The sequence below is a fragment of the Atractosteus spatula genome, chromosome 13, assembly GCF_055471065.1.
Source record: "Atractosteus spatula isolate fAtrSpa1 chromosome 13, fAtrSpa1.hap1, whole genome shotgun sequence".
In the NCBI taxonomy this organism is placed as follows: Eukaryota; Metazoa; Chordata; class Actinopteri; order Semionotiformes; family Lepisosteidae; genus Atractosteus; species Atractosteus spatula.
This window is the reverse complement of record NC_142718.1, coordinates 26,382,268-26,397,235: the sequence shown is the minus strand read 5'-3', so window position 1 is coordinate 26,397,235 and position 14,968 is coordinate 26,382,268. Positions and strand designations below refer to the sequence as shown.

The 14,968-nt window shown below is 38.0% G+C and overlaps 2 protein-coding genes across 7 annotated transcripts in view; both read right to left on the bottom strand.

Moving 5' to 3' along the window:
* Positions 1-8,912, bottom strand: part of atf2 (activating transcription factor 2) — a 33,021-nt gene extending 24,109 nt beyond the window's left edge. For 3 of the 5 annotated variants that reach the window (XM_088931438.1, XM_088931443.1, XM_088931442.1), the window contains exons 1-7: positions 8,867-8,912; positions 7,648-7,717; positions 7,329-7,425; positions 6,169-6,287; positions 5,610-5,738; positions 3,403-3,581; positions 2,882-2,996 (exon numbers count right to left, since the gene is read on the bottom strand). In XM_088931438.1, the coding sequence (XP_088787564.1) occupies positions 2,882-2,996; positions 3,403-3,581; positions 5,610-5,738; positions 6,169-6,287; positions 7,329-7,425; positions 7,648-7,695 (687 nt within the window). In that variant the 5' untranslated portion in view covers positions 7,696-7,717; positions 8,867-8,912. Of the gene's footprint in view, positions 1-2,881; positions 2,997-3,402; positions 3,582-5,609; positions 5,739-6,168; positions 6,288-7,328; positions 7,426-7,647; positions 7,794-8,798 lie in introns of those variants that run through there. The other 2 variants (XM_088931439.1, XM_088931440.1) reach the window with 2 other exon arrangements.
* Positions 8,913-11,681: 2,769 nt separating this feature from the next.
* On the bottom strand, positions 11,682-14,461 carry atp5mc3a (ATP synthase membrane subunit c locus 3a). 2 transcript variants are annotated; one of them, XM_088931436.1, is made up of 5 exons: positions 14,370-14,461; positions 14,064-14,159; positions 13,071-13,148; positions 12,441-12,631; positions 11,682-12,007 (listed from the first exon to the last, which is right to left on the bottom strand). In XM_088931436.1, the coding sequence occupies exons 2-5, from the start codon at positions 14,100-14,102 to the stop codon at positions 11,893-11,895; spliced, it is 423 nt and encodes a 140-aa protein (XP_088787562.1). In that variant the 5' UTR covers positions 14,103-14,159; positions 14,370-14,461; the 3' UTR covers positions 11,682-11,892. The 2 variants fall into 2 exon arrangements, with proteins under 2 accessions (XP_088787562.1, XP_088787563.1); XM_088931437.1 differs by lacking the exon at positions 14,370-14,461 and adding an exon at positions 14,284-14,366.
* Between the last annotated feature and the right edge of the window lie 507 nt (positions 14,462-14,968).

Here is a 14,968-nt window from a genome sequence, read left to right as displayed (position 1 = left end):
TAAGAGAGTCCTGTCCACACCATCACACTTCTCATTATTGGGTATGTTGCAGACAACGATTAGTGTATCATTCTGTACATCTGTGCCACACTCGCAGTCATTTGTCAGGGTTGTCTACACAAAAGTATAACTCACTGCTAAATAGGATTTGGCTCCACTGCTGGCAAGTAATCCTGAGGTGTTGCTCACACTATCTTGTTCTGTTGCGTTGATGAACACTGGGCCCTAGTATGTCCATCTGGCCTCCAAACGATGATCGATATTTCCTCAAAGCTCAACTGTTGATGCCTGATTTGTTGCAACCTAGTGTTTTTCTGAGTAGTAAAAGCACTGTAAGAACAATTACAGTGATAGAACATGATGGCGTTGTTTTGATGAGCGGGTTGCCTTTGGTTTTTTACTCTTGATTTTCAGTATGCATGACATTTAACAGGTTGAAAACTAAAGCATCTCAGATCTAAAAAAATCTCAAAGACAGGTCTTTTCATTAAGTGTTTCACATACTCACATTCTACAATTGTATTTTCTCGCTTTTTAAGACACATCTAACTTTCACTACAGTGTTGAGAATAAGTTTGTTGGCCTAGGTTGACCTGTATTCTTGTATATTTTAGACAGGAAAATTAATTAGATCTTTATGAAAATCGTCCTGGTTTCCTCCTGGTTATCCTCCCAGGAAAACCACTTCCATTCAGTCTTTTCCTGACACTTGAAGCATGAACACTGACATTAGCTGCGGTGAGAAAAGTCAGCAGACTCTTTGATACTGTTCTTGGGTTCTTTGTGACTCCCTGAATGATTTTTACACTTGGGGAGATCTTTGCAGGACCTGTTCAGTCACTGTGGTCCTGAATATTTGCCATTGTAGGCTATTTTAGACAAGAAATATGGAGCTCCAGATGTTTATAAATGGGTTTGTAACCATGTGGTGCAAATATACTGTATAAAATTCACTAAAGCATGAAAAACACCAATAACAGCCATTGACAATTACAATAAGTAATTGACCTAACCATATATGTCACTGATATTCCTGAATTTTAAACTTATGCTGTTATGCCTGGGCTTGGAATGGCTTGCGTCCTGATGTTGAACAGGGCAAGCAGTACATTTACATGGGCTCTCAGACTCCTTCTAACCCCGAGCAAACTCACTTGGGATGCATTTCTCAAAGCCTGACAATTTTTCAAATAGGAGGATCCTCCCAAACTCAATCAAGCAATTGGGTAGGCTATTTAATGGTTTGTCCCCACTTCTTCAGTGCTCCAACACTGAGCTAAGCTTTTGATGCTAGCTTCGCAGTACTGAATCACTTTTGATTCACAAGCACGAATCAGCAGGCCCTCACTGTGTTTTTTCTCAGCTCGTTTTTTCTTCAGTCTTTTTTCCGTTTTTTCCATTCACTATCTCCACTTAAGCTTAGAGCATTCGCCTAAATTTGGACAACTTCATTCCCACCAGCCTCTCCGCTGCATTAAGTCAGCCTTTTTCCTGCTTAGTAATAATTTGGACAGCTCCTTTTCCAATCACCCTGCATTATTTACTTCATCGTCTCATTAAAGCCTCGCTCAGCTCCCAAAGAGCCTTCCTCAAGACCCAAGGCTTCGCTGTGAAACAGAGTCTGGAGAAGGACCTCGGCTCCTTATTCACCACGGTCCAGAAACCTCAGGGATCACAGCATAAAATATACAGAATTTATTTTTACCCTGATTTATTATTGGTGCATTTTACAGGGCTTTTTTTTTTTTACATATTGTTTGCATTTTATTATATTTTCCAAATTTATTTATTTTAAAAAATTACAAAAGCATATAAAACACACCACCACCCATCAAGAGCAATTTGCCAACCCATATACCAATTGTCCCACCCCTACAGGACACCACTGATTTGAATGTCTTTTAGATTTATTTAAAGGTATATAATACACAAAATATGTTGGTTACGGTTTCATTATTTTTTGCATTTTACTCAGATCTCTTACTTATTTGTCTCATTTTAGTGTACATTACTCCACTCTCATAGATCTGTGTAAATCCATAAAGTTGTGTGTCATGTTGCTTACACTCATGTATTCAAACAATGTCAAAAATGCACATTGCATGCAATCACTGTTTGGTACATGTGTTTTTAACAATATTTTCTATTAAATATTTTACTTTTATATGATATATTGTACAAATATTTATATGTATATTAAATATACTGTAAATTAAATATTTTACAGCTCATGTGTACTTTTACTTCTGTTTTGTCCCATTTTTAAGAATAAGCCATGCCTGTTGTCTGGACTAGCTACCGCTTTACTGACTTTGTCTACTTTGTGGGCAAAGTCCCACAACAGTTATGTTTTGTGAATTTTTTTATGTTATCAAGTTCTGTTATTGATAGGTAAGTTAGGTGCACACAAATATATGATAGCTGGACCAGAGTCTTCTATTTCGAAAAGTAATTAACCCAGTGATTATTTCTGTCACAAGTCATTGCAAAATCTAAAACGTTTGAACTTAACTGCAGATAAAGTTGATGATCAGAAGTACTTTTCTGTCCTGACGCCACCTGCAGTTTTTGTAGTCTCAATGTTTAAATGTTTACTCACTAGAGCTAACTGGATCATGTGACACATTCCTGTGCACTGATTGGATATTGCCTGAAATGTTTAATGGGAAAGGAAGCTGTCTACACTGACAGACTGTGATGTCAGCGGGTTGCTAGAGCATTGGTAGGTTGCTAAAGGTGCTATATGGAGCAATCTAAGAGGGATGTGGTCACAGGGGATAAAGGCCAGTAGCAGATTGTCTGACGTAATAAGGCACATGAATTTTGATTCATTGAACACTTAATCTTTAAGGAGAAAGAAGTATAGAATTCCGAAACTTACTGGGATTGCTGTGGGAATATGTACACTTGGATTCGTAATGGAGGCAGGAATCGCAACAGGCATCGTTTGTCCATTAGGGAGCTGTAAAAGCACGGGGAAGGAGCCAGAAACGGGTCTGAAAGCAAAAGAGAAAGAAAAAAAAAGAGAAGATGCCAACACACGTCTATTACTCAGATATAACCTATAAAATATCATAGGTATTTTTAAGCACCCAAGAGAACAGTTACCATGGTTTACAGTCTCAGTATACATATAATAACACATTAGATCATAAACATGTATTTTGAGTGTGAATATTGCACAATCACCTAAAAATAACATTGTATTCCAAGTACTGTTTTTCATAACCACTACTTCACAGCCACTGTAACAAACACAACTGGTAATGGTGCAAATCATGCTAATCTATGATAACAAAGACATCAATGAATATACTCTTAGTAAAACATTGAAAAATAATCAATTTCATGCATATACAGAAAATATACAGATTAAATAAGTCATATTTTCACGTTACTTACACGATTGGCCTATTAGAGGATGGGACTTGAGTAATTACAGAGCTAGATGTTGGAGATGGGAGGGCTTGCTGTATTACAACGTTCGCATCTGAGCTTGCAAGTAGTACATTGGGGACTTGAAGAGATGCGGGACGAACTATAGTAGATGTTGGATGTGAAGTCGGCTGCAATGCAACATCCTGAAAAACGGATTGCACGGAATGTAATTAAAAATACGTTAAATAATGTTAGAACCCACATGTTGACGAATGAAACTGGAATAGACAGTTCTTGAATCACACATTCTTAATTTATGGGGCTAACCCACCTCAAATATACATACCATTTCTTAGTCACTTTAACACACTTAGCCATGGCCAGTAACAGACAATTTGTAAGACTGTTAGAGACAATACACTGAGCCTCAAACAGTGGGTGTACCCAGTTGTTACTCCAGGATGAATGGCCTGGGTGACATAAAGGCAGCTGTTCTGACTGTTTGCCACTGTTCACCTCCCAACAAATACAAACTAAGACAATAAAGCTATTTTAAAAGTTTGTTTAGTAAGCATATATTTATATAATAAAATCCATCCATCCATTTTCTAACTGCTTCATCCAATTCAGGATTGTGGGAGCCTATCCCAGCAAGCAACAGGCACAAGGCAGGGTACACCCTGGATGGGACACAAACACAGACGTACATACACTCACAACAGCGCCAAATTTGCCAGAAGCGATCTGCCCTACCAGTATGTGTTTGGACTGGGAGAGGAAACCAGAGCATCCAGAGGAAAGCCACACAAACATGGGAAGAACATACAAACACCCCTGGATTTGAACCTAGGGCCCTAGCGCTGCAAGGCTAACCACAGTGCTACCCTACATTATATAAAATCTAAAAGAACTAAAAGAATAATCTAAAACTCTCAACAAGGAAATAATATTTGCAATGTTACTTACAAGACTTTATATTAAACAGGATTTAAAAATCTGACAGAGTAAAGGACAGAAGAATGGAATGAATATAACATGAAAGTTCAGATGCTAAACATTAACAGACATTTAACTTAAACATAACTTATAATACAACTGTACAAACATTTTGCGTAAAATAAATATATTAGCTTTTATTTTGGGGTTCAATCCTCTGGCTGAGAGTGGTCCCCAGAATGCAACCCCTCCTTATTTACACGTACATTCAAAACAACTTTCCAAATAAAAATAACATTTTTTTAATTACACATCATGTTTCAAGAATGTATCTGCCACGCAAATCAAGAACTACCTATAATTTCTTACATTTACACACCCCACTTGCCTCCCCAGTTTGCTTCAATATTATTTTTCAAATGTTACATAATTAAGACTATTTTACAGATCTTTTTTCTGTTCACTTAGTCTTTAGTACCGGTACAACAAAATGTTAGTACGGCACTCTCACTTTACGAAGGCAAATGGCACAGAAGCAGTTATTGGTAAGTACGTCTGTCAAACTGAAGCGAACAGAAACAGAGGGCAAATAGCAAAACCACTAAGCCACAATTACTGCAAACATATAATGAGTCTCCAGAAAAGCAGGGTATTCAGGAACATTGCAGTTTATAGCTGTTTCCATCAGCCCTGTTGAAATTCTGTGCACATATTCTTATGGATGATGGGCTGGAGGGGAAATTTATGCCGGTTTTCCTTGGAGATAGAGATTTATTTGTGATTTGATGTGGAATATATTTTAACATGCCGACAGTAAAATAAACCATAAACATCAATGCAAACATTGCTGGCAGCAGACTTGTTCCGTACAGAACAAGAATGTGTTCCTTTCAATATGAGAAAGGTTACGGTTCACAAAAGCAAGAAAACTTTGCCAGAACAACGCTGCTATTTTAAGGTACATCAAAACACTTAAATTTATTTTATTTTATATCTGGATATAAAAGGGTAGAGATTAAAAAAAAAAACACTAAAGCAAAGAGCCTCTAATACCTTCCTCTTTTTATGTGCACCTAATTTCTACAGCAATACATCACTTACATCTGTGCCAGCACAACAAGGCAATTGTCAATTAATATTAATTACACTACTGAAAAAAGTTCAACACAGAAAAAATGCATTGATTGTTCCCAAGAAACAGAATAATCTGAGCCTTTCTTTGGTTCCATCTCAGCACATTTAATAGAGAGGTTTGGAACTACTCCAATCTACTACAGATTTTCTGTAGAATTTACCTTGTCGTCACTTGTAGTAGATTCTGGGTGAGGCAAAGGACTGTCTTGGTGAGTGGTTTCCACAGCTGATGGCTCTTCAGTTTTATTTCTTACAATGGGAGTTGCGAGTGGAGACAAATCTAAGGGTAGCTGAAATATGGAGGCATTGTGAACCGACAAAAACAATCTTAAAAAGTAAACGAGAAACCAAATAAACAATACCTAGATGGCAAATTTCTATTAATAATAGTATTGTTTAAGAAGAGTATGGCATCTAATTTTGCTCTAGTCCTTCAAAATAATGTTCAAAATAAAGAACATTTTATTTTTGTTTGTACATGTGGAAACCGAATAGACCTGCATTCTAAACAGAGAACAGGAGGCACGTCTTTACCCCAAGTGTTGTAGGAGTATGGAACAAGCTGACCAGACATGTTGTTGAAGCCGATACCCTGGCTTCTTTCAAGTAACGACTGGATTTGATCATTCAATCAATTAGCTACTAAATATCAAATGCACTAGAGGGGCCAAATGACTTCCTCTCGATTGTAACCATTCTTAGCATCTTAATAAACATTACCTTTTTGATGTCTTCTTCTGTTGCTTTTTTGAAGTCATTTTCAAAGGGACTGGCCAATTCATTAAACAGTCCCACTTCTTCACAATTCTTCAAAAAACGGGTTGGTGTTGGAGTTTGGTCTGAAACAATATATAACCAAAGTGTCGTTCAGTTGATTTAACAAAAGCGACCTATTAATGAGAAAGATTTACACTGTGAGCATGTGAGCTCTTTTTATCAGTAGAGGAACAATAACAAAACGCAAATCTATATTATTTTATGTTGAATAGCACAAATACTCACAAAACTCACAATTTAAAAGTTATGGTTTTGCTGCCTATGTTCTCCCATATTGAAAATATAAAACAGCAAAAGATGGTGATAACTTAAATGTAAGACCAAATGATGCACTATGAAATGCATTACAGCATAGCCAACTGTAGGTTTTCAATGTCATTTTCCTACTATTTAGATATATTTAAAAAATATATAATGGGCTTTAATAGAATACATTTATAACAACCATATATCTCCACAATGTCTGGAGCTGTTATGAGTCAGGCTGGGGTTTTAAGATTTCCTTTACACTGAAAGAAATGAACACGAACGATTTGATTACACAATTGCCAAGACAAATTCCAAAGTCTAACAGCAATGCATGACAGACAAGATACTCCAAACAGCTACTTCTATGACTGACCGATCACACTGTATCAACAGCTGATGAGTATTTCCAATGTGGCCAGAAGACAGGCTGAGAGCACATTTTTCATAACTCACAAAACAGAAACAGCCCCACTACATTTGTGAGTGAAAAAAAATAACTTTCATCGGTATCACTCTGCTGCAGTCACTAAATATGTCAAAGTCACACTTTATCTTCTGGTATCTAATAAAAGCCCAGCAATTTGCAGTTTTTCTCCTTCACCTTTTAAATGTTGGTTTTAGGTATATGTGCAACACAAAAAGGAAGACAGCGCATAATTACACTATTAATTGTACCTCTATTGATATATCACTGAAGTTAAACATGTATCTCTTCTGTTACGTCAATACAAGCAAATTCTATTGATAACATTTTCCATACCTTAATTGACATTTTTGCCAATTTCCTACACTTTAGATTCTCTTTCCATTGGTCAATACTCCCCACTTCCTGAGATCTGCAGTTTGATACTCACCAGCAACGATGACACTGTCATTACGCGCTGGACCAAACTTTAGTGTCATCTCATGTTTGTGTTTGTGGACAGCCAAATGGTCTTCATTAGTAAAACGCTAAAAAATACAACATTAAATTAAAAAAAGGTATTTAGGATAATGAATCTCTAAATGATTCAGCCACCAATTTTAATGAACTGAAATATTTAGGAGGGTTGTGTAATTTCTCATTCCTGGTGTTGCAATGTTACTGTCTTAAGGTTAAGTAAAACGGGCAACCAATAAAATATTCCAGCTTTTATTTAAAAAAAAAGTTTCAGAACTGCCACTCATACATACCTGACCACATCCAGGAGCAGTGCATACAAAGGGTTTGTCATCACTCATATTCAGTAGATACTTTTAGCTCCTAGATGAGAAAGATACCACACTTTCAAGACCTACTGTCACGCGTAATCACATCATGGACCACTGCAAAAGGCGACAAACCATTTCTTAAACAACGTTTAGTCTCGATTTCAACACATAAGCATGAAAGAAAAAAAAACACAATGAAAATATGACTGCGTATTTAAAACGTCTGTAAACTTTAAGCCCGGGAGATAACACAGAACACATTACAAATACTTCAGGTAACAGATCGTTGGTGTTTCTAGGAAAGTGTTTTCTGCTTTTCTCCTGAAGTACTCACACACACAGCTCAGCATTCTGTAGTGACTGACACGCCAACAAGCCATTTGCATCATAGAAAAGGTCTCTAGCTCATTGGACAAATAAGCATAAAACTCGTTTTAAAACGAACATAAATATGCATGACAGCGTTATACAGCTGGCTTGGTTGGTCTCTTTCGTTTATTTTCAAATGTAACTGTGCCGAGCATTCTCTTCAGTTGCATTAAAAATTAACACCGGTCGAAAACAAGGTATTAACATCCTTTCTGTCAAGTAATCGACTCCCATTCAGTGTTAAGAGTCGTGTGAGGTACTATTATATAAGTTAATCGTAGTATTTCTCAGGGCTAACCTTCCCTAAGTAAAGCGACAGTTGTGTTTTACGGCGAACAGGGAACAACTCTGGATTGCTGTGTTGTAAAACAGCTTTTTTTTTACAATACCTGCATGTCAAGGATGCTACCTGTGCCCTACCATAACAGTAGAAGTTCTAGGTATTTTGTACAGAGGACTTAGATGGGTAAACAATAATGCGGAGGCTGCATTACGAAGACTGCGAAATGCATATATACACATTATGTTAATGAATTAAAATAATATTTAGGGTGCCTGGCGAACATTACTGTCAAGATGCGGTTTCTTGTTTACACAGTCCATCATCATAATAATACCATCCCAGTCTCTTGTCTTGGGTTGGGTATACCCCCGTCGCCATATTATTATTATTACTACTGTTACTGCAGTATAAAAGCATTCATCGCCCGTTGACAAAATAAGTAGCGACTGCTACTCTAAACTGCTTTCCAGCAGCAGGCTACCTTAACCGGTGTGGCAGTCGTTGTTTACCACGGCTGTCACGGTTTATACGGCCTGTTTACACACTTACCCACGGGCTCAACCTTTCTCACGGCCAAATCCCACGGGCTGCCGCCAGATCTCGCGACCGCTACTCCAGCGCGGACACTTCCGCAAACGTCACGAACGTGACGTGGCGTGCGCAAAACGGGCTGAGCGGTCGTACACGCGTGCAATAAGGGGGTTTTGATTCGGGAGGGTGGTACTCGTTTGTATTGTAATGTTTGTTCTTTTGTTAAACATAAATAAAAATAAAATAAAAAAAAGATTCGAGAGGGTGGGGCAGAGGGCTGACTAGCTTTGATTATTCCTTGTGCGGGTTAAATAACACAAACCTTAAATTTTCACCTCGTTCTTTACACGGATTTGGAAAAGAAAAGCTGAAGTTACATATAGAAAAAACACTACTTCGTCTCTTGACATGCATTTCCACAGTGTTCTTAACATTTTGTATATTCATCGTTGTGAATGTATTCAGTATTAAATATGAATGAGAAATATAACTACTTTTTACATTTACATATTTTAAACATGTTGGTGTACGCAATACGTGACATAAAGGCCTTTACTTTCAGGTGAATCCTCAATGATTTAATATAGACACGCATACTTTGCTAACGAGATGAAAACATACTCCCAATTTTATTTTTTGCAGGGGAAAAACATTTTACTCAAATGAGGCAAACATGTGCCGCGTTTTTTCAGCTTCTAGTACTGTCAAAAACATTCCATCCAAAATCCAAAGCTTCCAGCTTCTTTCAGCTACGGGTAGGAGACTAACCAGCCAGCAGCACACAAACCATCACCCATTGTTCTTCAGTGTGTGCTTAGCAATCTGTATCTAAGTGACATTCTTTAAAAAAGGAACAGATCACTTTTTTTCAGGGGTTAACGGACTCAAAATCTGGAAGACATCAGTCAAGAGTGCCAGTTTCTTTAGCTTGGACTGCACGTCAGAGTTTCCTTAGTGTCAGACACTCATCCAAAATTCACGAATGAAGTCCATTTTTGTCTTAAATACCCTAGAGAAGGGATGGTAATTCAATGAGAGCCATAGGATCATCTAACTTTTCTTCCACCTCTGGTTTAAATTACTTCATGTAAATCAGTCCAAAAAGAAAATTTATAAGGACTTTACATGTTGCTAACTGAAAAGCACCTTTCAATTCTACAGGAATCCCTCAAAAGATTGGATTTGCCCATACCTGCCTTATAACAAAGACAATGTTGCTATAAAAATACTCTGATATAATATACTGCAACAGTGTTCAAAGAAAATGCTTTCCAATTTTAATCCTCACACAATGCATGTTTTCCATAAAATAGCATGCGTCTACATGAAGGATGCTATGCAGATCATATGCTTCAAGAACATCGAATGAATACACAATACTGTCTTTAATTCTAATGTAAAATTTAGTCTTCCTTGTAGGCCATTAATATTTCAGTCAAGTTTTTCCCCTCATTGCACACGTACGACACATAATACTGTAAGTTCTTAATGAAAACTATTCCCATATCAGCACATTAATGCTGTACAAATGTTCCTAAAAGCTTTGAGTAATTTCAAACAGCAGTGTATAATTTAATCATATCCACTTTGTAATGGTATCGAGATTTTTGGCTGTGAATTTGTGACGGCTCAACACTATCCCGATTATACAGAGAAGCATCCAACTTACATTCATACTCATTTATCCAGCTAGAATTTTACTGGAGCAATCTAAAGTGCTTTGCGCAAGATTGCTTCCACTGGGTATTTAAACCAGTAACCCAATAGTTCAAGTCCAGAACCTTAATCCCCGCATTATGCGTTTTCAAATCATTAAAGCAGTGACCACACTTTGAGGTGCAACACAACTAGGCCTATTCTTGCTTCTAGGCATGTGAAAATGGAAATTACAGATGAGAAGAGACCATTGTTCACAATTCTTACCCATTTGATTTCTAATTGATCCAATGACTATTCAACCAGGTAAAGAAGCTGGGAGACCTTAACATCATGCTACTGCAGTTAAACCACTTTAATTCATATAAAGACTCATAGATGTGATCTGTATGGAAAGTGGGACATCTGCAGATCATGAACCTTGTACCAGTTTCTGCATGATGTTTTCCAATATTACCTGTTAAAAATGTCACTTCAAAAAAGGGAGAAATATGAATACAATCAAAGTGTGTAATATGAAAAAAAACTAAAAATGTGTTTAATAATAATTAATTGCTTACACTTATATAGCGCTTTTCTGGACACTCCACTCAAAGCGCTTTACAGGTAATGGGGACTCCCCTCCACCACCACCAATGTGCAGCATCCACCTGGATGATGCGACGGCAGCCATAGTGCGCCAGAACGCTCACCACACATCAGCTATCAGTGGGGAGGAGAGCAGAGTAATGTAGCCAATTCATAGAATTTAGAGATTCAGAGATCCCTCTTTTAAAATGCATCTGCTTTTTCGCACATTTGTAAAGACAAAAGTAGTTTAATTACCTCAAACAGAGCTGGAAACGTCATCTGGCTCCAAATTTGTAATTCCAATAAAATGATACCTGCCATTCTGATCCCAAATTTTGCACTGATATTTTTATTCACTTAAGTGACAAAGCAGCATTTTCAATTCAGCAAATGAACCCCCCCCCCCAAACTGCTCACTTTTTCTTGCTTAATGCTATTGCAAAAAAAGTCTACATGATACCAAGGGTACTTTTAAACTTTATCCTTCAATCGAGTGTAGTAAGTGTTCAATAAGAAACATCTTTTGCTTTCAATGTACTGAAATGCACAAATATTTTGATAACGAGATTTTAAAACAAACCTTGATTCCAGAACACAAAATGGAACTGTGATTTGAGACTTTAAAAAGCCAATATGTGTATTTTAATTCTGTCATTGGTTACAATCTTACAATGTTTTTATTTTTGTATTTTGACAGTGTTCCAACAAAATCCTGAAAAATGTACACTTTCATGACACCAACACAGAACAGTTTTAGTAACCACTGTAAAACACGTAGTTACATCTAATGTAGAATTAACATCCAAAGCCGATTTTTTTTACATGGCAAACAAGATCAAGAAAGCAACCATCAAACAGAACAGACCCATGGCTTCAGAGAGGGCAAATCCCAGAATAGCATAGGAGAACAACTGTTGCTTTAGGGAAGGATTCCTGCAGGGGCAAAGAAATGAAAGACCGCAATTAGTCTTCTGTAAAAACAAGTGCTACAGATTACAATTGTTCAATACCAATTTAACATGAATTTACAGTGAACAGACCTACCTAATTAACACTTTCTTATTCCCCAGTGGATAAAGAAGGACTTTGGAATGAGTTTAACACAAAAATCTTAAGTGTGAAATCACTAAAAATCATTGTTTTGCAATGGATGAAACTTTTTCCAAAAAAATTGTAGCTAGAAAAAGCAGCCCTTTAAACTCTCAGAGACACTCAATTCTGAACACACCTACTTGCGTCCCTGATGAAAATCTCTACAGATCTACAGATTAATCCAAACTGTATGGCCATCTGAGGCTACACTGATGCTGCCTACCTCTTGTAAGAGCACCTCTGCCCTGTGCTCCAAAATTATGATGTTTCTCACCTGGCATAGCCGATGATAAGACTGCCAAACACTGTCCCGATTCCGGCACCAGATCCAGCCACTCCTACTGTGGCGGCACCAGCACCAATGAACTTGGCCGCTGTGTCAATGTCCCTGCTGACGGCACTGGTCTGGAACCCCCTGAGCGCCAAGACAGAGTTCTGTGGCCCGCTCACAGCTGCAGCATTGCCCTGGAAAAGTTTTAATTCTTTGTAGAAAAAGTAGAAGGGGAAGAAAAACACTTCTATCTGGATGCAGCTTATTTTAATCATTTGGGAAAGTACTTTAAGAACGTAACAGGAGGCCACTGGGCCCATGATGTCTGTTTGGGAATTTCCTCATTGATCCAAGGATCTCCTCCAGCTGTTTTGTGAAGGAAGCCAGAGTATGAGCCAGGTAACTTGTTCCACCCTCCCACAACTCTTCGGGTAAAGAATCACCTCTGTTCTCACTTTTAAAGGTCACAGCACAGACTTTCAGAGGAATTTTAATGTTTAAAGCACATCGGCCACTAAGGAATGTAGGTCTGCACACTAAAAAAAAAAAATCCAATAAATGAAATTTGATCCCAATATTCTACCAATCTGAAATGTCATTTTCAAGGACTGAAGCACTACTCTTTCAACTCACCTCTCCTGTTCTGACCTCTGGCCGGGACAGCACTGATGCAGAGAGAGGTCTGTACAGAGCCCGAGATCCAGCACGGACCTGCACCCAGAACAAACCCCACATCAACCAGGGAACACACCTCATCAGCCCACACCTTAAGGGAAGCTGACTTCATTTACATCATCTTACTTCACTGTAGCTATTTAAGATAAAACAAAATGCACACCTACAGAAAACACACAGTTAAGGGCAAGTATTAGCACGATCATAAAATAATGTGTCCGTGCAAAGTCCACCACATGCCCAAAACATGGATTATGGGAGATGAACAACAATTTGCAAATAATTTCTGAGCTTCACTGAGAAGAAAGGAAGAGATACAGCGTCAATATATTGAGCTCTCTGAAATTATTTAACGTCTGTGGCGTTTAAATCTTGAACAATAATCAATTTCAATGCCAGGTAGATATTCAGTTTTTCAGTACCAAAGGTAATTCCAGTACTTTAATCATGCTTGTTGTGTTACGTTTCGGCCTCCTTTACTTGTGTCCTGAGTTAGAGGACACATCTCAGCTGCAGAGCAAGGCAGTAAGGCCCAAGCCCTGAGCACAGTCTAAGTCATTCAAAAAATAAATCGCTGTCATTTTCAAACTAACAATTCCGAATGCACCATTATTTACCTGGTTCACCCCTTATCGAGGTTTGAATCACACTGTGCAACTAGAAAAATAGCACGACTTTGACTAAAAAGGGCGGATGTTTTTCAGCTTTTATATCTGGATACGGGCTCACTTTAATATTGATAACTGCCCTTTTGTAACCATTGAACAGTAAGTCATTTGTATTTATTTTTTTCCCCCATTTCATTCTAAAAACTGAAGGGGCCTGCGTGAACAGAAAACGTTTAGAAAAAAAAAGGGAAAAACTCAAGTTCAAGACTAGGCCCGCAATGAAATAAGAATAAAAGACCAGAAAATGTGGTTTTTGAAAATCAGATGTGGTACAGAAACTCACCAGAGCAGGCGTGGAAACGAATTTAGCACAAGCGTACATTCTGTCTGGATTTATTGGTTGCTGAGTTCGGAATTGATCATAAACCCGGGTCTGTCTCTGTGAAGAACAAGGGAGAGTTAAGGTCAATGGAAATTCTGCTCCTGAAGTCTGCAACAGCAACACCGAAACAAAGATCACGCATGCACAGATAATGAAAACTCATGAAACCCAGAACCACTACTTAATTACGAAGATCCCCAGGACAGGATGAGATGGGATTGTAAATGTTCTATTCCTTCGCCTTTTTCTTGCTTCCCCTTCACTTACCGGCTACAGAGGTCGAACCGATTAGAAACCACTGCGCATGCGTCTGCTTCTTTCCCTGCAAACTCCCGGATGGCGGCTGTCAAGGTCACTTCGCTGCAACTTTATTGAAAAACAGAAGAACTGACAAGTTACTGTTGCACTTGATTGGAACCAGCCAAAGGGTTACGTTGCGTTTGTGAAAATAAACGTCTGCAGTGACTACAGAGGTAAATCCAAAAGCAAAAGTAATTAATCGAAGACGTGCAATTTTGTTTGGGGATGGAAAACTGCACGGAACGAGTTGAGTCTGTATAAATCAATGTTTAAACATTTCTTTTTAAATTTAAGGTGTGTATATATATATGTAACATACCTATACAGTCCTTAAATAAAAACAGTGAAATTCAGAAATAGAAAGACTCCACTACTGTTGAAAACTGAAATCAATATACTTGGCCTTTGCTCACATTCCCTGTCCTCTCAATGCAAAAACAGTTTAATTTGCTCTAATATTATTACTAATTGGCCAACAGCTATATCACCCTTCAGCTCTCAACTGGCTACCGACTGAAGCTAAGTAGGGTTGAGCCTGGTCAGTACCTGGATGAGAGACCTCCTGT

What these genes read in the sequence shown, in the direction of transcription:
- atp5mc3a (XM_088931436.1), bottom strand. Translation starts at nt 14,102, where the DNA reads ATGTACGCTTGTGCTAAATTCGTTTCCACGCCTGCTCTG. An exon ending in TCGTTTCCACGCCTGCTCTG is followed by an intron (nt 13,149 to 14,063) that starts GTGAGTTTCTGT and finishes TTCTGGGTGCAG; the next exon opens with GTCCGTGCTGGATCTCGGGC. An exon ending in CAGAGGTCAGAACAGGAGAG is followed by an intron (nt 12,632 to 13,070) that starts GTGAGTTGAAAG and finishes AAACTTTTCCAG; the next exon opens with GGCAATGCTGCAGCTGTGAG.